The sequence below is a fragment of the Amyelois transitella genome, chromosome 18, assembly GCF_032362555.1.
Source record: "Amyelois transitella isolate CPQ chromosome 18, ilAmyTran1.1, whole genome shotgun sequence".
Lineage (NCBI taxonomy): Eukaryota > Metazoa > Arthropoda > Insecta > Lepidoptera > Pyralidae > Amyelois > Amyelois transitella.
In genome coordinates this window covers 1,400,918-1,425,716 of record NC_083521.1, presented here as the reverse complement: position 1 = coordinate 1,425,716, position 24,799 = coordinate 1,400,918, and the positions used below count along the sequence as shown (strand labels likewise).

General features: G+C 34.7%; 1 protein-coding gene across 4 annotated transcripts in view; it reads left to right on the top strand.

Annotated features, from left to right (window-relative positions):
* The window catches only part of LOC106137864 (homeobox protein homothorax), a 293,141-nt gene that overhangs the window by 33,238 nt on the left and 235,104 nt on the right, over positions 1 to 24,799 (top strand). For all 4 annotated transcript variants that reach the window (XM_060949363.1, XM_060949361.1, XM_060949362.1 and 1 more), the window contains exons 4-5: positions 16,363 to 16,413; positions 20,627 to 20,677. In XM_060949363.1, coding sequence (XP_060805346.1) covers positions 16,363 to 16,413; positions 20,627 to 20,677 — 102 coding nt within the window. The remainder of the gene's footprint in view (positions 1 to 16,362; positions 16,414 to 20,626; positions 20,678 to 24,799) is intronic.

Below are 24,799 nucleotides of genomic sequence, written 5' to 3'. Positions count from 1 at the left end.
ATTTATATGCGATAAGTACTGATAAGTTGAATCACGTGTATTCATTACAAAATAAACACATACATGTAAAAGGTAGGCAGAGTCCGAAGGGACTAAATTATGACACAATTCCTAATCCAGGTCCGTCCATTTAAAAAACAAAACTGGTACTAATTTAATTTATCAATACAATTAAAAGGTATAAAAATAAATGAATAGACATAAGAATAATGTATACTTATATTATAAAGCTGAAGAGTTTGTTTGTTTGTTTGAAGCGCTAATCTCAGGAACAACTGGTTCGAATTGAAAAATTATTTTTGCGTTGACCATTTATCGAGGAAGGCTTTAGGAGCTATAAGCAGCAAAGAAATAATGGAAAATGTGAAAAAAAAAAACAACGGGGAAAATTATTCATTCTTGAGGGCTTCAATGATGCCCAAAAAAACTATTCCACGCGGACGGAGTCGCGGGCACATCTAGTTTTTAATAAAAGAATTTAAAATCATCCTATACACACGCATTGCAGTGTAATTATTAATGGTCGCGGGCGAATTCCGCGCAACACTTCGCGTCGCTCTCCCGATTTCGCTCGATCCCATCCCATGCCAGTATGTCCATTCCATTTTTAAATCTGAACCGGTGAGTGAGATGGCCAGTATCATTTTTTTTTTTATTTGAATGCTGTCTGTAGCGTTTTAATTTTTAGATATTAAAATGATAAGAAAACATGCGAGGATAGATATGTACATATGATTGATAATTACTCCTTTACGCTAAAATTACTATTTCGATAATACTTTAGCAGTTTCATCGGTTTATAACTCTTAACGATTATATAAAAAGGAAAGAAAATGCAATTGAACCTCAATTAATATCTCATAGTCGCAAAAAAGTATCAATTTACCAAATAAATTGCCCTATCGATACGAATTTCGTCTAAAATCATTAAAGCCAGGCCATCGATCGTTTAATCGTACAAGTATAAACTCCTAAAAATAAAAACACTCATTATGTATTTGACAGGAGGGCCAAAGCCCCTGTAGCGATGACCAATTTAATTGGACCTCCCAGCCCTCTCATGTACAGAAGAAAATTTATACAAAGAATCGACAATCGGAACACTGAGAGAGGTCTTCATAAATTGGTTCAACTTCTGACGACCAGTTTGTATTGAGCTATCAACGTGGCTGTTTCTTTTGGAATGAAGGGTCAAGGGAAAGCGGGTGTAAATAAGGGTAGGTTAGGGGGAGGGGAGCGGGAGGTGACCAGTCAGAAGCAGCTGACGTGGATTAGGGAGTTTTTACCTACGAACAGAGTGTGTAGGTTTTTAGGAAATACCTATTCTGAGCCAATGATGAAGACAAAGTCTTTTGTGCTACAGTGAGAATAACACATACATACTACGTTTTTTACCCTACGGGCTGTACAGGGCCACGAGACTCGAAAGTCAAACTCATGAAAAAGCTGAGGGTGAGAACAAATTTTTATATCTTAGAAATAATAAATTAAAATTTTAACCAGTTACGTACTGAGAGGTAATAGATAACTTTAATTTTCAACCCGTGTCTTATACGTAGGATCAGTGCATAAATGTTGCACTCTGTCTTTTAGAAATAAAATGATACTATAAAATAACACAATGAATTATTAAACATCATAAGCATTATAGTATAAATGTATTGACGGCTTATTAACCCCCGTTACAAATACAAACGGACCATAAAAAAATTAATCCAAAGTATGAATATGAATCACCATTCAACAAACAGATCTTAATCCCGCATGTGAAATAACGGACAAAAGTTTATTTTTACTAATATGGATGCGTTCTTAAAGCAGTAACAAGGATTAAAACCATCTGCCGCGCGGGAAACTTAACGTCATGAATAACGTTATCGCGCAAAAAACGAATTTCGAACGTTTTAATTCTATTTTGAAAATATGCCGTAGTACGATCGGGGATTATGTTTCTTTTTTCAAATTATACTTACCCTTTAGAATTAAAAAAAAGGAATTTTCTTTTTTGTCATGAATAAAAAAATATACAGCAAAATTTTTCAATGCAATATTAAATTGGAACGGATTCTACAAAGAAATTAAATAATCATTGCGAAAATTGACCCCGGGGAAAACTGACCGGTGCTGTAAATTATCTATTGCAGTGAAATCCAATTATGCAATCAGAGTATGAACCCCGTGTTGGACGGTGGGGAACCAGCATTTTAATATTTTATCGCATCAATTTTCGATCAAACCATTTGCCCCATAATTTCTAGGCTGGATAATTTGCTAGGAATAAATGTACCCTAGGAATAAATACCCTTTATAATGTAACTGTCTGTGGAATAGAGTTATTTTAATATTATAATTATTTAGTAGAGCGCGTCGGGAGTTGCTAGTAGGTCTACCTATTTAAAAATATGGCATAACTACAGAAATTGGTTCTTGAAGATTTTTATTTTTTAATGTTATTTTCTAAGGATATAAGTCAATGTTCTCTCTACTATGTGCACAGAGCCAATAGTCACAAGACTGGAAATGTACATATCTATGTGTATGTTTGTAATGTCGTTCATACGATATAGTGTAAAGAAGAATTGCCACCCTTTTGCCTTACAAAATGATAAATCATCTGTTGAATTTTCTATCTGTGACGGCAATTGATTTGCACGTGGTTGACGGTAAATCTATGAAAATGGCCATGTTCTTAAAAAAATACATAATTTAGTGAAAAAAATTGTTAAGATCAACTCAAATGAATCGAAAACGTAAATTGGGATAAAAGTAACTATACTAACTTACATACCTACAAGAATAATCTCAAGTTTATTAGCCTAGTCACCTTTTACGACTTCCGTGGGAAGACATGGAGTGGTATTATTCGTTATACATTCGGTCTTTTCAAGACTGTTGGCTCTGTCTACCCCGCAAGGGATATTGACTTGATTATATATATGACACGAGTCATGCGCACTCTCTACTTAAAATAGTCACTCTAACACGTATGTTAAGTTGTTATTAGGCTTTCACAATCGCCATTTTATTTCATTACAAATTCATTGCACGGTTCGCCCTTTGCTGGCGACTTGTTTCATTAAAAATTGCTTAGTACTTATATGAAAAGAGGTTTTTCTTAGGTACTTTATCTTTGAAATAATTGCAGTGCACTCGTCAATTGTCCGTCAATATATTGTTTTATTTATAAATAAAATATATATATTTATCATACTTTCCTTTCCATAGCAAAGATAAGTAATTACTTTTACATACACACATACATCTAGTCACGTCTATATCCCTTGCAGGGAAGTCAGAGCCAACAGTTTTCAAAAGACTGAAAGCCCACATTTAGCTGTAGGGCTTTATAATGGAATTGAGATTCAAACAGTGACAGGACCAAGTTTATTAGCATTTCCCTTAGTCGCCTCCTACGATATCCATGGTAATATATATGGAGTGGTCCCATACTAAAATGCCGGGAACCACACGGCGTTACACGAAAAGCACAACTTAAGGCCGTATCGCACAACAAACAGAGAAAATAAAACAAGCCGTGTGGTTCCCGGCACCAATAAAAAGAAGAATAGGACCACTCCATCTCTTTCCCATGGATGTCGTAAAAGGCGACTAAGGGATAGGCCTACAAACTTGGGATTCTTTTTTAGGCGACAGGCTAGCAACCTGTCACTATTTGAATCTCAATTCTATCATTAAGCCAAATAGCTGAACGTGGCCTTTCAGTCTTTTCAAGACTGTTGGCTCTGTCTACCCCGTAAGGGATATAGACGTGATGATATGTATGTATGTATGTAAACAGAGAAAATTTCGGAGGGGGGGGGGGCCGATTCGACCCGTGCCGCCGCCGCGTTATTTGTACCAGATCAATCAAGATTATTCCCATAATGGCGTTAACCCTTCGATGGAGCCCTACTATTTCCGTCAACGTGTCAAGGGTTGAGCCCTGTGTTTTCTCAAATTACTGAGTAATTTTCTTATAGATGAAAAGATCCTCTGTGTTTCTTACAGTTGATTTCTGTTTTTATACAAATGTATGGACCTACGGTTAAATTAAAATTGAACATTCAGGATTGGTTACAAAGTATTAAGTAGTACCTACTTTATCTAAATTTTAGATTAACCCTTTAGCATAAGTTGTGATCTTCCATAGTTAGCGTTACTTATAGCAATTAACCTGAGATTGATAATTATGTCGTCAATGAGTTTTTACTCTCCGATCATGGTCTTGTTATGAATAATTTTAAATTCAATTAGTTAGTTAAACCTAGTTAAGGCTTAAGTCACACAAGAAATACTTATTCTTTATTCGATTATTTAATATGCATTTGTTGACCAGAATTTCATAATAATTATCTAATGTATTATTACTTGTATGTAGTAGGTACTTAAATTCAGACAAAAATAATAAAAAAAAAACGAAAACATTGTGCATTTTTTACATAATTTAAGATGAAAAGAATCTATTCTCACAATAATTAATTTATTTAATTTAATATTAATTTATTTATTTTTTATTCTTAATCGAATAAAATATCGAATTAAAAAAAAAATTTGTTTGTCAAAAATCGTATCGATTCTGCGACCCCAAAAATTAACTTAAAAATTACATTAACAATGGATAAAAGGCACAACCCGCAGATAAGTGATTAAACATTACACCATTACATTTTAAACTTCGCCCGGGGGGAGCTAGGGGGGGCTTAAAAAAAAATAAAGCCAAAGAGTAAATAAAGTCACCAGAGTGGAATGTGAAATGAAAATATGAGTGATCGATAGTGATTTGATTTATGAATACAATGTATACCTATTTAGTTTCATACATACCTAAAATCATGACTCTTTATCGAGTTAATCATTTAAAATGTTAAACTTACTTCGTGAATAATTTCAGTACTTAAATGATGTTTGATTCAATGACAAATGCATGTTATTGTAAAACGTTATTATTTAATTTTTAAATTGTCTTGTTTTCAATTCAATGATAAACATTTTACCAAAATGATCGAACGACATTATTAAATACTGAGAATATAGAATGTGGGTAGCATATGGATTCCCCTTTTTAGGCAACATAAGGTCTTAAGGCTGATATAATTCATCTAACTGAAATGAACGAACTAAAAGAGCAACGTGGTAGCGTGCGTTATGAAGACTCTCATCCTGTCTCATGTATTCGCTCATGCGGCAAGCCACGAAATTTGCTTACTTTATTCATAATGGCGCGTACTTTAAACGCGTTTATTTTGTTCAAACACACGTCTAGGGGTTGCGGAACCGCGAATATCGAACTATTGTTCCATTATATTCTCATGCATTATGGCCCAGCCGAGGGTTGTATTTGTTTAAACATTGTTTATATTTTGTCGAACTTTTTGGTATGTTTGTTTTTAAATGGAGCGTGTGTGAGAGTGCTTGTGGGATGAATATATAAACATGAATGTCTGCGGCTCGAGGGTTAACAAACTGTGATAATGTGAGATGCGGCGCCATTTTTAAATACTCTTAGCATTTTTTTTATGTGTAATTAGACAAGAGTATTTTTTTCACAATTATAAACGATGACATGTAGATATCTAGATGTTTCTGTCTTATGATAACCAAAATATTTATAATGCAAGCTTTGAATGTCTTATCACAGCTTTTAAAAAAGTGAGCTCTGAAAATCAAGAGCCTTAACAAAATACAAAGATCTACTCTACTAATTTCTAGTTCTTTTACGACTCCATTGTCTGTAAATCATTTATTTTTACAAACATCTGTCTCAGTATTTGTAAGAGGGTGATGCGTAAAACTATGATCACATAAACTGAACAATGCGTTCTAAAAAAAAATAATTCGAACATTTAAATTCATAGTGGAGTTCTCTATGGTACGTTTTAGCAAGTTTTGAAATTGGAAACCGGTGGCGTGTATGCATGGGGAAAAAGTTAAAATGCCTTAACTGTTTACTGGATAGGTAATTGTTTTTTTTTTTTTTTTTTTTTAATAATTGCTGTCATGAACGCAAAGATGTTGATGGTTTAACATTGGTCACATTTTTATTAACTAAGTAAGTCTTGTCTGGAGCTTCTTTCCCGTGAGGTATTTCCAAAACTCCCTTATTTAATGTTTATCTGTACGTATGGCAATTTTTTTACGAAATTCATTAATAATTTTGAGAAATCTACTATACCTACTTACATATTCAATCATAAAAATAAAACATAACTAATAATCTATTACACAAATAGTTCTGTAAACCAAGTAAGGTAATAATTATGAGACAAGTAATACTTTTTCTCAATATATTTATCAACTCTCGCGTAAATGACATCTACTCCTAACACTGACATATCTATTTATATGCTAAGTGCTTAGCTCTCTTTCTTTAGCATTTTTAACCTTATATATAATATAGCATAAGAGTTAAAATGGATTGTTTTCTATATATTTTTTTATAGACTAGATGGCCTAGACTTTACGAATGTGCTACTATGGCCATATCCTCCGGCGCCCAACCCCGCATTTGCTAAACGCGGCTTATCAATACCAAGCAATAAAACTAAAAGTGGGACGACCCATCTTTACTTGGATAGACTCTCTAACACAAGACATGAAATATTACAACAAAAATCCCACAGAATGGGCAGATATCGCGATAAACAAAACAGAGTTTATCAAAGCAGCTCAAGAAATCTACGAACTCGCAGAAACCGACAGTGAACCAGAAGAAGAACTATGACGAAAACTTAAAAAAGGAAGAAAAGAAAATCGCATCACATCAACGCTCTCCCCCGTCGAAATACCCGTCCTCCTCAGTTCTTATATTGGCTATAGGCTGTATAGTCGGTCGATTGTGGTCGACTGGTTGCGGCTGGTCGGCCTTCCTCTCCCATCCCTGAGCGTGTCACTCCCTATAAAATCTGTGCCCCCTGGTGTATCCAGCTAGACTGGGTCAGGCTTTGCTTGGCTGGGTGTGGTACCAATGTTCATGTTCAATGTAGACTAGATGGCCTAGACTACCAATAGGTAGATAATAGAATGAAACGTTAAGATTAAGTTAATATAAATAGTTACGTGTAGTTTAATTGTGCCGTGTGGTTCTCGGCATTTTAGAATTGGACCACTTCCATCTCATGGATTTCGTAAAAGACGACTAACGGATAGGCCAATCAACTTGGGTATTCTTCGTTTATAGGATGGGTTTTAGCAGCCTGCTTCTATTTGTATCTCAATTCCATTTTTAAGACATGCAGCTGAACGTGATCTATCAGTCTGAGGGACTGTAGACTTTGTCTGTCCGTAAGGGATAACGACGTGATTATATGTATGTAATTATATTTTTAGTTTGCTTAAGAACTTTTCAAAAAAGTTTAGTCATTAACAGTTACCATACTTATTCTGTATATATTTTTGATTATATCTTTTAATTAAAAAAAATTAACACATGCAGCGCGTGTTAATTTTTTTTATATAAAAAAAAATTTTTGTATATTAAAGTATACTAGCCAATGCCGAAACTTAATATCTACCTTGCTTTAAATCTGTACAATAATAATAAAAAAATAACATAAGAGTTTTCCAATAAAATTAACAAATAAAACCTCAAACCACGTTAATAACGTGTCCCAGACGTTAAACAATTTGACCGACTGCTCCGAAGTGAGTCATTATGCTCCACCTTTATTACCAGTAGAGTTCTAACCCTCTGATCACGTTAATGTACGAAAAACTGACCCGGGGTCCAAACGACCCACAAGGGGCCGGTTAAGTAGGCAACTATCACGTTTAGTTGCTCAGTGAAGATTTGCGGGTTGATGATGTGTTTTTACTGAAGAATAAGAAATTATTAACTATTTACATGTATTGTAATAATAGATAGATAGATAAAACTCATTATTACAAAGGCGTATAAGTCGTAGGATGGTATTTCTAATATTGAATAAAATGAGCGTATTTATAAATGATGCAGGTATTAAACGCGCACGTAACGTAGGTACCTTTATTTTATCTCGGATGTTTTAAATCATTTTACAATGATCCGTGGTCATCGAATTCTAAGCTAACTCGAAACTTTCATAAATTATAACATTGAAGCGAATCTTGAAAATTGGAAAATCACCGGGGGAAAAAAAGTGTCTAATGACGCGCATGCCACATAAACGGCAAACGGAACCATCTCAATGGCCGCTGTTGAAATTAAAAGCTACAAAATCATTGACAAAACGTCACAACCTCTCAGTGAACAAATGACATACAATTTGGTCGTCTCGCTTATACAAAATTACAGGTTGCGTCAAAACTGCAGCCCGGGCCGTTTCCAAATTAATAAATCAAGATTTCGAACTGTTAGTGACAAAACTCGTATCAAAAATTACAGGTCACAAATCGTCACAGAACACATCCATAAATCAAGTGGAATTCTTCGTGAGAAAAAAAAGAAGACTGAGCAAATACCCCGGCCCGGCCGCCTTCTACCTGCCCCGTGTCTTTTGAATACTTGTATTAAAATAAAAATTTTGAAGGCACGAATTTGGGCACAAAAAACGCACGAAAAACGCTCCTTTCATTCAATCTATCCCTTTCTAACGGCGTTGTGCATCTTCCTCTAATGGGGATGACTGTACAAAACTAAACTGAACCGTCATTTAGACTTAGATTTTAGACGATCTTCACAATATAGATTTAGACATTCTAAACGAACGAACATGTATTTTGAAGTATTGGATAAGAAATAATGGTAGGAGAATAGTGTGAACTGATGTGACAGAAATGAGAGAGGAATTTAAAGATAGTTGAGATTGCCGAAAAGATAAAGTATTTACCTACTTGCTCACTTAACAAAGAAGGAACAGTTAATGATTCTCAGACAAGGAAAGAGAATTTCAATATACAATAAACATTCTTAGTCACGCTAATATTGATTAACTAGTGAAACTTTACCAAACATTATACTGAAGTCAAATTTCAACGCAACGTTACGCATTACAAAAGCTACCAAAAAAAAAAAACAAAACCTTGCGACGTATTTATATATTATAATTCCAGTTAGTTATGAATAATTTTTGATCATTTACATATTTATGGCGGAGACGACACGAAAGGCACGCGAACAAAAGGTCCGTCCTGCGTCTAACTTCTTTTAATTCCAGCACAGAGCCCAAACAAAAGTTAAACAACCAAATCTCATTTATAGACCTACTTTTATGACCGCAATATACAGTAGGAGCCATATTGTTAAGAATATTTATGGCATTTTTTGTACGGCCGAGGAGAAATGACTGATATTTGACGTTTACAAGTGTACCATAAAGACATTTGTTCATAACGTCCATTTATGGCCGGCAGTGAAGTGAGCGAAATAAATATACATATGTATATTCGCACGTTGTTACGTCAAAACAGTTAGAGGGTGCTAGGGACCGAGACTTGACAGGACGTGGTGAAAAATAATTAAATTTGACAGCTGTCACAATTTAAAATATCATTGCAATGACGTAGGCATAATGTAGAATATGCAGTTCGAACTGGAGACGCCGCACGCGCATGCTATAAATAAAAATTATTTCAAAAACAGGACCGCATATAATACACTATAATTTTAAAATTCGAACTTCTTCAGTAGCGATCGCGCCAGCATTTTTTAAATTCGAAAATTAAGAAAAAAAAATCACCTGCACACCGTCGATCGTATAAAAAGTTATTAAATAGGAGGCGACTTAACTAAATTACAAAACTCGACCTCAACGCATTATAGAATAATTTACCATTAAAGACTTTAACATGCCGCGCAGGATTCTAAATCATATATTTATGTGTGACAAGCGTCAAAATAGCTTGAAACGACTGATTTATTAAAAGTCTGACGAGATCGATCGGCAGGCATCTTAGGTAGCGTCTCGGTGCCTTATTTTATCTTATAAATAGATTTTTTATCACAAATTACAGGGTACCACGTTTGGTAGCGATTTTGATACCGTCGCTGTAACAGCCGCTTATTAAGTAACATCATAATAAACTTTAATAAGTCATCAATAGAGTTTAATATTCATCGATCGCAATAGAAAGAATTTAGGGCAGTGTTCCGTAGTTTTTGTACCTCAGCTGTAAGCACAGTGCACCAATTCCAGTTTCATTGGAAAAAGTCGACTTGCATTGTTTTAGAGATGAGTCACGATAAAATGACAATATAGAGTGAGAAAAAGTCAGAAAAATACAGATTATCAACATGACTGAGCATTATTAAGCCATCAATCTGAACGTTCGAGTCTTTTCGAGACTGTGTCTATCCCGTAAGAATTAAAGATGATATGTAAGTATGACCATACACGTCACGCTATTAAGTATCGCGCTATCTTTCATTTCAGGCCTGTGAAAATCCATACGATATGATAATGCATAGATAACCGTTCCATATGATTGCGTTTGCGACATTCCATAAAAGGCGATGTGTGTCGAGGGGTCAAAATATAATCGGAGAACTGCTTTTGCGTAACTTAGCGTAAAACTTCAAATTTCTTTTGTGTTCCGATCCTCAAAATTTTGAGTTATTCTTTCTCACTGTGTGAGATTTAAATTATTGTATTGATAATTACTTTTTTCCTTTGTTGTTTATTCAATCAGTCAATTTGTTATAAATTTTTGACTCGCTCATATAGATTTCTAAGTTTTATAGCTAGGTATATTAAACCAATTGGATATTTATATTTATTGCCATAAAAATTCCAATAGCAACATTTTATTATTAATGTTTTAATGACACGCCATTAAAAATATGGTAATGACATTTTAACCCTTACATACATATACCTAGTCACGTCTTTTTCCCTCGCGGAGTAGACAGAGCCAACAATCTTGAAAAGACTGACACGTTCGGCTGTTCGGGTTAATGTTAAAATTGAGATTCAAGTTTAACCCTTACCAGTCGAAAATCTCTAAATGACAAAAATAGAATTGATAAGAATCCCAAGTTCATGAGCCTTAAATGACACTTTAACTCGATGACAAAACGAGCAAAATAAATACATACACAACATTGAACTGCAAAAACAGGCGGCGAGTCATCATCCCGTAGACAAACTCTGCGACGACTGTTACCACGCGTACTTACTCCCATAGAGTCGAACAAAAGGTCCTACATGAAGGCATTTATTCAATTACACAAACAATACACTATTTCGCCTGAAAGTGTACAAAAGGTGGTACAATAAAAGCTCAGGTAGAAGTTATGAATAGGGCAAGGACAATGCCTCAGGGGGACAAAGATTTTGGACGAGTCAAAAGTTACACAGTGTTTATTTTTACGAGACGAATCGGGAGTCGGGACAGACGGAAATAAAATTCCTTTTATTCATAACTCCTTTTGAGTTAAATTGATAGTACACAAGCCCCTCGGATTTGATTTAGCGACATGCAGTACTTTTTTAAATTTGGAAATCCATTTTTTTTTTAAAGTAACCAATCCTTTTAATCTCTGATTTACACCCACTAAGATCTGAAATTTGTTTAAAACCGAACTGGGTAATTACGTCTATAGATCTTGCACATTCTTGTAGCACATATTATAAGGCTTTGTACGCATAATCACGTCTATATCCCTTGCGGGGTAGACAGGGAAAACAGTCTCGAAAAGACTGATAGGCCACATTCAGCTGTTTGACTTAATTATAGAATTGAGATTCAAATTGTGACCGGTTAGCCCATTTTAGCTACTAACATTATTGACGTGACCATCAAGTATTTTAGCTCCGTCAACCCCGTGCAAAAAAAGACGTGATAATATGAATGTGTACTTTTATTTTCAGACGACTGTATTAATTGTATTGATGAATGACTTTCCACGTCATTATATATACGAGTAGCCAGAAATAAACGAATAAAAGATAATTTTGTTATCAAATAAATCTACAGAGATAAAATAATGTTAATATGTTTGTTCGTACTTGCAAATGCTATGTTTATATAATTGACGCATCATAAGCCAGTTTCACGAGAAATTTTAGTTAAATGTTATATAATTATAGGTATAAAGGATGTATTTTATTTTTACTACATGATTACTAACAACTTTATTGATTTAATCGAAATAATTAATAATGTCAAGGTCAATCATGATTTGGCTTATGGGCAATGAAATTATATAAAATGGAATTTTCAGAACAATTATTTTAACAGCTTTAAAAAAAGAAGTATATTTCAAATACCAGTAGGTAAATGAGTTTGAATTAAGAAAATACTTGAAATAAAAAAATTGGTTCTTTATTTAAATAAAAACATGGGTTTAAAAGAAAATACCGACACATGACTGACAGTTTTTACTAAAAAAGCAAAAAAAAAAAAAACTGTTTCCAATAACAATTTCTGTATTTTGCGTATCGCTTTTGTTTTGGTAACATCCTTTGAAGTTTACAAGAATGTAGTATACAACTACTTATTTTCTGAGAATTTACAAATGACGCCATCACCTCTGTATATTTGGAAAGCATTTATATAACTTTGTTACTCACAATGAATTGTAAAATTTGATACGCATACATTTTATAAAGCCTCAACTAGTAATAAATATTTTGAGAGAAAACTAAACCAAAAATCAAAAATTTTGCAATTTATTTTATGGTAATAGAAAAATATAATAATTAAAAAAAAATTGGAAAAAATCACTATTTAAAAAAAAACAAAATTTAAATTGACAAATAATATTCATGTTATTATTTCCATGCCCTTGTGAATATAACTTCAGATTTAAAAACATATTCTTTCAAACAGTTTATGAGACTTGGTACCCTCAAACAAACGCAGTCGAACGGTTAATGTTGGCAGTAGACCCATTGTAATTAAATACTCATGTAGCATCCTGTCTTAATGCCTAAATAACATGTTACCACGTGCAGGGTTATTCTGTAACGAAACCAATCTTAACATTAAGAAAATTCGTTTAGTAAGTATTATTTCTGGAATATGGGTAAATAATTGACAAAAATAACATAGGTATGAGAATCAGTTGACCACAAATTAAAAATTTTTAATACATGTATAAAAATATATTTTGCTGACAAACAATGCAACCGAAACATAATGTTAGTTTGTTATCCTCCAAATAATCAAATTATAATTTAATAAAGAACAAATACAAGTAATGTTGTACAAACACGAAACGTATTAATTATTCTTAAAAAAAAACGCACACGAAATAAAATTAAAATTTAATTTTTTCAAAATTTCTTGTTACTGAGAAAAAAATTCTTGAATTTTTTTTTCTTAAATCTCAGTGCACAGAAACAAAATAGAATAATTTGGTATCAGAATTGCCCTCCAGACTAAACCTTACAGCTTAACTACTTGTATGTAAAACAAAAATTGAGTCTTGATATCTCCGATCGCATACCTTATTAGCATTTAATTCGGGTCCGAAAGTGAGGGGTTCACGGGTCGCTGCCCCCTAAAATGAGGGACTTCCTTGCCAGAGGGGAGGGAGGGGCTTTAGTGTGCCCTGCATTTTGGAAACATTAGGATTGGTCGCGGGAGTTCCCAACTTTTGGACCATAGACTTTATAATAACACTACTTTGTCCACTAAATTACATAGCGACGTAAATTGTCCGTTTGATGGGAATTAAGCTGTTTATTTACTTCACATTACTGTATTATTGTATAATAATGGTTTTAGCATTTTTTTGTATCAATATCATGTATAATGTAAAACTAAATAAGTCTGTCTTATCAAAAAAAAAACCTTATTTTTTAAACATAATAAAAAAAAATATAAGTTTTTTTTTCAAATATTATATGCTTCCAATGAACTGCTGGACGCTGGAAAAAGGTGTCCTTTCTTCAAGAAGGTTCTATCATGCGCAGATTAAATTTTCAAACTTATCCGAAGCCTATAGTTTCGTTCTTAACGCATCGCAGATCAGTGACCTGATCATTTGAAAATTATGCACAGTGGTACAAGTTCAGCCCACGCCGAGTAAAAAACAATGAAAAAAAAATTTAATGAATTCGGTTCCTATGTGTGTAATCGCCTTTTTATTTATCAGTTTATCCTGTTTGTACTTATGATTGACAATAAAACTACAAAGTTGTAGTGTTTTTTTTTTGTGAGCAATAAACATTTATTTTTAAATTTAATTTTGGTGCCGTGTAGTTCTCGTGGGTTAACAACCTATCACAATTTGAATCTGACTTCTATGATTAAGCCAAACAGCTGAACGTGTCGGTCTTTTCAATACTGTTGGCTCTGTCAACCCCGTAAGGGATATAGACGTGATTTTACTCCGACAGAGTCAACAGTCTTGAAAAGACTGAAAGGATACGTTCAGCTGTTTGGCTTCATGATAAAAAACTGACAGGTTGCTAGCCCATCGCCTGAAAGAAAAATGCCAAGTTTATATGCCTACACCTTAGTCGCCTTTTACGACATCTATCCACAATGGTCGGAACCACAGGGCACATTATATTGATAATTATTAAAATATTCTTCAAATGACAAATCTTAAATAACATATTTCACATCGCTCGCCCATCAGCAAAATATTAAGACAAATTTACGTTACATCAATTATTGTTAATAATCAATAAGTCTTAGAAGACGTTTATAGCTTCCAAGATATTAATCGAATCCATACATTTTAATACGAGACGATGCACTTGTCAAATCGTTTCATTTTAAACCATATGCCATTGTGATGAAGTCGTACTTTGCATGAATTTTTGCCAATAACCTGTATTTTTAAAAAGCGTGTTATATCTCGCTTGGCTCATTTCTGAAAATGTCATTAAAATTTAAACTCGAAAATGGCGACTGATTGTATCTTCGCGGCGTACCTAAAATGCTGTCAATTAATTTTGAAATTTATATTTTAAAGCTAAAAATTATTCAAAGTTAATAATAAAAAGAAAATTAAAAATATTGTGACAATGACAAGATATGTTTGTCATTTTTTTTTTATGAACATCCAGACTATGGTGTGGAATTTACTATATTAAGATACTAAAATTACACCAAAACTAATGTTTGGCATTTAATAGCGTCGTTAACGCACAAAATATTCGCAAACGTTTGTAAAATGAGAAATTAAGTCTAAAATCCCATCATTGTTTTAGATTCATTGTTGATTTTCTTACCATCTAATTCGGCATTTATTTTTTTTGAGGAGCAATGATCCAGAGTGTTGTAGAAAATGGACTTAAAATGTTATTGTATGTACCCGCTACTGATATATTATTACGTAGGCATTAATTTCTTAACGTAGAGACTGAATTCAATTGTAATTGAAAAGATTTCTCTTGTTTTTTTTTTCGAAATTAAAATAAAATATTATGAGCTAGTTAAAGGTTTATTTTAGTTAAATAATGAAGCATTGAATTTAAACAAATGCTGAAAATTCGCATTTGACACACTCATATTAGGCAGACGATTATATAAGTACCCGGCCATTTTATTCTACAATAAATATACATACAATCATACATATAATCACGTCTATATTCCTTGCGGGGTAGACAGAGCCAACAGTCTTGAAAAGACTGATAGGCAACGTTCAGCTATTTATTGCAATAAATAATGTTGTAGTTTTACTCTCTATCTCTCTTTCTCTCTCACGTGTGTCCCCAGTTGCACCCTCCACAGAAGTGTCCGGGGTCCACCTTCCGACTTTTCTCTCTCCACTTGATCCGGTTTTCGGCGTCCACGGATTTTAGCCCGTTGGCTCGCATTACATCTTTGTATCATTGTAATTTAACTATTTTGTAAAATAGTTTTATACAAAAAATCCTGACACGTATGCATGATAGTATCGCATTTCCGGTCAGTTCTGTAAATGTCAAAAAAAAGCGTTCCTTGAGCAAGTTCATTCAAAGATTATGTTGAAGACTGTGAGACTACAGACAGGTCATTTACTTTTTATCTTTATACTTTCATTTTTTATTAATAATAGAATTGATATTGATTGATTGAGTAGATTTTTTTTTATTGATAAAAAATATTTTTTAGCAATGTAGGTCAGCTGAACTGATGAGCTTGCCTGAAAATATTGATAAATGTGGATGAATCAAAAGAATTGACTTAGTTATGCAGGGATCCTGGCAAGCGGGAAGATGTGGTCTTAGCATTATGCATCCGGAAAAGGGCGTAATAAATATAATATATATGTATACATACTTTTACTTAGTGAATAGGTAAAGTTCTCTCTGAGAGCGTAACTTATCTTTGACAAGTGTGCGCGCGCGCAGCCAAGCGAGTGAGCATTTTATTATCCACATACAAGCGTTACGACCGGGCTGCGGTCGTCATTAATCTACCATTTATTTTATAACCGAAACATACATACATAATTGTTTGTGCAAATGAAGTTGATTCTAAAATTTTGTCTTTTTGTGTTCACAGATACGTCAAGAGAAACCTTATTATATAGCTGACCCCGAGGTCGACTCATTAGTAAGTATTGTTCACTTATTTTGTTACTTAGAAAATTTGACATATTTACTTCTTCTACCTCCTGGCTTAAGTCCCGATTGCATCCTCACCAATCTGGAGCCTGGGGTAAGCTCTTGACCATGGATCCTGGATTGGTTGACTCAGGTTTTTACACGAAGCGACCCCCATCTGACCTCCGCACCCTTTGCAGAGGAACCTAACCCGTATTGGACACCCAGTTGCCTGAATAAAGTACCTTAATAGGAATCGAGTTGAAATATATAATTTAAGGGTTATCCTTGTTTAAATCTTCGACACTAGGGTGTGAAGGATAGAGTAGATCTCCCTCTAAATTTATCTGAAAGTAAGTCAGGATTACCAACATCCATCCTATTGTTTCGATATGGTTTGGTTAGATTTTTATCAATTGCTCTGATGTGGTTTAGTCGTCTCTGGTCTGGTTGAAATAAATGTTCTTTATCGTCTGACTTTTAACTTTTTAATATTGATTTTGCAGAATCTTAGTATCGGTATGGTTTTGATCCTGGTCAAGCGCCTCTTGACTTATCAATTTTCATTCCAAGCAGAATGTTTAAATGATATGGTGAAGAATAACTAACTTAAACTTAGTTCTATTCCTTTTGATGTTGTACGTTAACACTGAGCTAACCCAACATATTATCCACAAGATAAATAAAGTATGTGGGATCACTTTAATATGCCATAAAATGGTGAACACTTTATAGTTCACCTCGCTGGCGACCAAATAATTTACGATTTGATTAGTTAAAGAGCTGTCTAAAATTAACCACAGGTAAACGAGATATATTTCTTGGAATAACTAAATAAGGGAATAAAATTTAAAAAAAAAACGTAGGTATATTGTCACTCATAAAAACGTGAATCGCACCGTGCGCCTCCCGCGGCTAGCTGGACAAAAAGTGAAATAATAAAAGTAAGATGGCGGCCACCCACCGCCGCCGTTCGACACGGATACTTAACCGATTTTTAACAAATAAAATCTAAGGCATTACGAATTGCTGGGCAGCGGGCGACGCGCATCGTGTTTGACTTTATAACAATCAAATTTGATTAAAATTGGAGTTCTTAGCTACCTATTGTCCATTCGATAAGGTAAAATTCCCAGCTATCCGACGCTTCTGTGCTTGTCAGACTAATTAAAACATGTACTTAATTTGGGAATGTTAAACACAGCATCGTGTTCAACATTGTAAATCAGGCTTATTAAAATAGGCAGTCAAAACGGTAGCACGGCGACGTAGCGCCATAAACTAAGATGTCAGCTTACCTGCACCTGATAAGCGTCATTCATGCACTCAAGTTTAAACCAAGCATAGATAAGGAGGCCAAACATATCTAGCGACATCCGGGCGCAGAGCAAACTTTGCGTCAAAAAATAGGTGAATATCTTAGTTTTTGTCCCGTCGTCGTGACATGTGGTGCCACTGTGCTGTCCTACCACATGTTTGCCCAGGCGCTGCGTCCAGTTTTCTATCATTGCTCCACATTCAAATTTAAAATCAATCTCTTCGATATTCGAAATTCAAGTCTTAACAAGAACCGTATGTTTGGGAGAACGATTTTAAAGTGAATGCCCTCAACCAAACTGCCAGTTCTCAATAGTTTGCTTCATTATTACTTTAATTCAATTAAAATTCCAGATCTTTTGTAGAGGAAGCTCGCTCGTATGCGAGCCATATGTTTCTTAAATGCTTTACTTAATTATTCGAATATAATGTATTAATTTGAGTCTTTCGACGGTTGGTTCTGGTGGGTTCGTTTCATGCATTTGTCGCCTAAGGCTGTTGTTTTTGTGTAGCCAACTGTCGATGTTATTTGTCCGATGGCACATTTAAGTATAACTGTTAACGAGGTCGGATAATGCTGCCGCCTGCAATGTGCCGGTTACGTCATCTTTCTCTTCTTAACTGGCGCCTGTGAATTCATTTAGGTCTTTTGTGATCTCAGCATCATTACGTACTCAATAACGTCTGTCAGAGCTGTATTGAGCGAATTGGCTCTTAGTGTTATGATCTTTTTTTATTATTGTAAGTCAACAAAGTTTTTTTTGGTTTAACTGTCTGCTTAGTGGATTGGTTACGGTGCAGACGTGACGGTGTTTGTACACGTCACATCTGTGTTTGGATTGTCACTGCCTTTTGAGGCATTAAACTTCTTCAAACATTGTCGAACTGCGCGCGCAGTAGTCCGCAAACATGGGCCCCCGGTGTCATTAGTAAGCGATAGTGTGTGTTAGTGTCATGATAACTGGGAGTCAAATATGTTGAAATTTTGACCTTTTTCTGATGATTCTGATTATACAAAAAAAATCTAAGTTGTATGTTGACCAGAATATCTTATATCTTTAATGAGAATAAATATACCATTGAAATCCTTATTTATGAATAAAAGCAAAATGGAAGGGATATAAAGTAATGGAATAACATTTTAAAATAACATTTGTAAGTTATTGACAAATTGACACCTATTGGGCTAAGGGTTCTGGGGTGTTCTTTTAAAAAGCTAAGACTCTGCAGAAAATTCAACGTTCACAAGCAGATAACCTTTTTAACACGGGTTTGTTTAACCCAATTGACTTGAAGGTTTTACCATGTCTTCAAGAAATCTACCAGGGTATCATAAGTTACAAGTAGCTGCAATATCAATTAAAGGAACGCGACCCTTGTTTGTTCAGACGAGTTGACACAGGCGCGCAGATAAAAATGTGTTCACAACACTTGCCTGCACTATTTGAACAGGCGAAGGATCCAGGAACATTGTTTTTGGGTACACAAACTACGAATCTGTTGTTTTTCAAAGAGGTAAATTGGTGAGCTTAGGTATGACATTATTGTTATTAAAAAATTAACTCTTGAACTCCATCTCTTCATGGCGTGTTCTTAGTTGCATCTTGGGCTGGGTTGCCTTTAAAACCATGCTCGTCATCTCTTTTTTTTGCATCATTTTTGTACTTTTATCTGCTTCTGAAAGGTATCGTATATCTTGGCGTGTTCTCGGTTGCACCATCAGCTGTTAAGCTTTGGAACCCAAGATTAGCATTTAGGGTTTCAATTGGTGTAGACATATTGGCTAGTTATCTTTTCTTTTCTATCTCATACTCAACAGTTTAAATGTATTTTTTTGTCATATACATAGGTACCAGAGACCTCTTGTTTAGAGGGATAGGCTGAGCACTTCCCGAATCCCTGCAAACTTCTTCTTCGACCTTCTCTGCTTTGATCCATATTGATCTTTATCAATCTCATACGAGCCCGTCGATTTAGGGTTCTCTCGATCTGATCTTTTCTTCTTCGTGGTTACGTTTTTTACTCTTTACGTCGATTTGACACAGTTAGTTTCATTTGCCATATCACTAGTCACTTTTCTTAATCATACTAGCTTGATTTGCTACTGGTTGGCTATATCATCATCACAACTCATTCGCCAAACGAACAGCATTGTCGGTATGTTTGGCGATGTAATCGGCGTTTTTTCGAATCGATACTATCTGAAAATCGGTTAATGCCGTTTTAATCGCTTCTGATTTGTTTCTGATTGCCACTCGGAGAGAATCGATTCAACTTATCCTATTCCGAATGATTGATGAGTTAGCGCTTCAAATAACTTCAAAATAATTCAAGTTCAAGTATGTTTGTAGACGATTTTTTGTTTGTAGGTTCAAGTTTGAATCAACATTGTTTTGGTCATGGTGCTTTGATTTCTAGTGCAGTTTCATTTATTATAGTTTATTATTTTTCTTTATGGTTTCACCCTTGATATTCAATAAACATTCAAGAGTTTTCTAATAAGACTATATTTACCCCAGAATTTTCATGTTGGTATAAACCGATCAATTAAAGTTGACACCAGACTCCCTTGGCGTACAATGCTGCAAGTGATCATGCAGCCTCGGCGGGGTGCCGTTGTACTTTGTCCAGCCTATTGTCGCTCACTTGGCATTGTAAGGTCGCCTCGGTAGTGTTGGTACTATAATCGCATTTATATTATACGATTTCTTGTATGCGTCACTAGTTTTTAAGCCGGGCTTTGCTCTCGTGGATATTTCCGGAAAGAGTAGCCTATGTAACTATAGAATAGAATATTTTATCTGTTTTTGTAGCAAATATCATCAAAATCGGATCAAAAATTTACTTAATATGTTTTAGGTATTTGTATTGTTTTTTTTTATTAAACGCTTTATTTTTCTTTCCAGATGGTGCAAGCAATACAAGTCCTACGGTTTCACCTATTAGAATTAGAAAAAGTGAGTATTATTACTATCATTATTAAATCGGAATACATTTGGACGATCGATAGGAAAACCCGTTTCGGAAATATCACGTAACATAACAACGTTTCGATTATCTGTAACTCGATTCAAAATCGAGATTATGGTATCGATCTCACGGCGCACGCAACGGGCGCACGCACATCACTCGGACGCCAAAGACGGAACACGATTTCAAAAATTGAATTTACCATTGAAATTAAATATTATTTATTTGAGTAGTACCTTTTTTGTAGAGATCTGATACAATAACGTTGTTAAAAGTGCCAAAGATGGGACATGTTTTCGAAAATAAACTTTTAAAAATCGAACAAAGTTCTTCTAACTATAATATTTAATACTTTTTCATAGTAATATGATTAAATAAGGTGAGATGTTAAGTAGAATGGTAGGTTAGGTATTTACGGAGTGCCGTAAATGATGTATTTGCTATCTAATAAGTGTTGAAGATTTCTTGTCACAGGAATTCAAATGTCAATAAGCATATCATCAAAATATATTGAGGTTGATAAATTAGAAAATTCTTGTACCTATTTGTCATTAAAATTTTAAATATATAATTTTTACTAACATCAGGTGTTCCATAGGGCTGTGAATGAGCGTTCATCTCCGCATGTTTGTTTTTCGCATAACCCCTCTATTTGGGCGCGTTCCGTTCGCGAACCGGTCCGATTTCTTGCGTGCGTCGCATTGCCAATTCTGGCCATTATACTCTCGATCGAAATGTTCCGATCGTAACGGTAACACGGCGGGACGTACGCTTTTTACACATCACCATCAAATCGGACAATTTGCGCGCAGTGGCATTAATTAGAAGCATAAAATTTAAATCTCCAGTAGTTTTTACGACGACGCCGTGTCGCTCGGCAAAGAATTAATTTAACTTGTCAATATTATGGTCACGTTTGAACGAAACTAGTTTGACTAACGTCTATATCAAGAAGAATGATCTCGAGAAACGAGATATCCCGATCGGTCGTTCTCACAGCGGATTCCATAAAAATATCCGGCGTCGGCATCGACGGCTAGAAGTACGTTAGGAACCGGTAAATTCGGTGAAAAAAGTACGCAGCAATACAAAAAGCGCGGTCTGTAACGAGATAACCTGTAATGTGATACCTCTGTACGAATCGTTGGCTGGAGGGCGAGATAAAGGCCATTTAAAAAATAAAAAGTATACCGCGTTCGAAATTCAAAATATGGGCCCGAGGGCCGCGCCCGATTGAAGAAAATAGCTCGAGTCGATTTGCCGACTCGACTTAATGATACGATTTATTCTGTAATCAAAACACGACCGTATTAAATCAAATGTTCATATTTTAAGGCTCCGAAGCTGGCATAAAATGCTCCAATATAATATTTTCTGTAGGGTGTATTGCAGTTAAAAATAGTGGTTAAGATAGATTTTTTAAATACTTATATCGCTTTAGATGTAAACCATATAAAATGATGATAACTTATTTATTATTATTATAACGTTTGAATACGATTTTTCTCATTAATACGGCATCCCCGGACCCGGCAGACACTAGACAATACCTACATGTCTGTTATAGAAAACGCTTTCCTCTACTCATATCCCATACACGTCACTTTTTATCTCGTCTCCGGTTTTTGTCGTATAAAAGAAAAAAAAACTGCCGTTAGTTCGATCCATTTCCGCTTCACTACACTCCGTTCACAGGTGATGTTTTTTTTTTATAATAATTAAAAATAAAAAGGCGGCGCTCGCGTACAATGAAATCTCGTTAAGTATATTTTTTTTTCTCCATTTTAATATAATTGCTGGTATTCCAGTGAAAGAGTTTCTCGGAAATCTTATAGAAATTGTGAGAAGCCGATCAGAAAAACAAAACTATTATAGTAACTAGAAAAATAGCTGGCATTTGTGAATGTGAATGAACATTTTTAACGAACTCCATTTACTCCTACTAAATATTCAATAAGGTTTGATTTATGCTTTTAATGATTTAAATTATGTCCGCCGGCGGACCATTGCTTACATATCATAAGTCGTTCTGTTCGTGATCGACCTGTGATTGGCCGCTCCGTGGTCCGTCACTAGCTTTTTATTTTTTTATGTACACTCCTCTGTTCCCTAATTACGTTTAGTATGGAACGGACGCTCGGCTGCCTCGAGTAATGTTGGTGCTTATTCAAATCGTTCCATTTTAGAATTCTGTAATCGAAAAAGAAAACCCTTTTACATTTATTTTTAATAAAGTGGCCAGTAACATTAACCGTTAATTTCTTTTAATCATAAAGAGCCTTCGTAAGGTGGCCAGTTACTGCCATATTATTTTTATTTTAACGCATCGTATAATTTAGTAACAGCATTGCGTTTGTGAGATAAGTTTAATAAAAAAACGGTTATTAAAAAGCAACAAATCCAAAAGTCGTGTTGTTATTTTTTTCATATTTTGTTTGTAACTCGTAAACGTTATCTGTAACAGCGTGGCTAAGTGATTTACGATGTAGGTCAGATTTGTTGGTTTACGGCGGGGCTCGAACCTGGGACCCCGCATTTACGACGCCTCCGCACTTTTACAACTTTTATACAACGTTCTAATGCTACGCTTGAATTGCTAGGCGTTTGCTTATGAGACATCATTCGTAAATTAAAATTGTAAGTAAATATTCGATTTTTGAATTAATGTAAAAAGAAATTGGTACATAATACTGGCCAGTAATGAACATTATATGTAGTACCTACTGAAGTGTAGTGAGGTGAGAAGCAATTGAAGTTTCATTTGGATGTGGGACGCTCGACCGGTTGTTTTTTTATTTCAAAAAAAAGAAGGAAAGGAAACAATCCGGCCCTGTCCGCTCGCGATCAGAAATGTCGGCCAAATATGCAAGAAGCGTGTGTGTAGGTATAGGTACATACATACATATAATCACATCTATATCCCTTGCGGGGTAGACAGAGCCAACAGTCTTAAAAAGAGTGATAGCCACGTTCAGCTGTTTGGTTTAATGATAGAAACGAGATTCAAAAAGTGTCAGGTTGTTAGCCTGTCGCCTTAAAGAAGAATCCCAAGTTTATAAGCCTATCCCTTAGTCGCCTTTTACGATATTTTGTGGTATGTGTGGTACTACAAATAATAATACTTACAGTATTTTTGTGATGATTTATTTTATCAGATTTTTGTAAAAAAAAAACATTTGATTTAATAAAAAAATTACAACATTACTTAGTCGGGCCATGCCTTAATAATATAGAGTTAATGACTTTATAACAACAATAATAAAAAGTAATTTAATCAAAGAAACAATATTATATAAGTTGTAAACACTTTTAAAATCATTGAGGTATATATATTCTTTAGACGTAAAGTACTACACTCGTATCATCCAAAGTGAATTTTGTTTTACAACTCGTCGGATATTTGTTATTTTAGTCTAAAATGAACGTTCTAATTTACATGCCACCTAGTCACACCCACATAGCGCATTAGCGCAAAGGAAGTGGCTTATAACGAGAAAAACCCTTTTAGTTGCGAATCGACCGCGACACAGATTACAAAACAAGATCTTATCCGGCCCACGCTTCTGGCAGCTGATCAGCCCACCAACATCAGCTTCCCCAACGATATTATATCTTACATCCATCCATATATTACTGAAAACACACCTTCATAAGCCATACTGGCCAACGATAAACAGTTCCCAAATTAAAACGGCAATTCTATTTCGAAATTCGTTTTTCAGTTCTAAATTCAAAAGAATGACAGCCATCCGAGTAGGGAACGTCTATACGTCAACGAGCCGCCATTATATCACATTTCATTCCAAGTTTAAATAAAAAGGTATTCGTTCAGAAACACTCTATATCTCAATCCCTGTGTCGCTCATTCCAAATTTAAATTTCTGGAAAGAGTTTGATGTTCGAAACGATAATCGGACCCAACTCGACTTCGGAATGCCGTAATATCTCATTAAAGGTATAAAGTATTCTTAAATAACGTCACATAGGATTAATAACTCTTATTCGACTATAACTCTTTGGTCACAGGACGCACGGCTTAAATTGTCGTGGGGCGGGTCAATATGACATCCTTTTCGTATTAGTAAGGGGACAGTTCCAAATTTGAATCT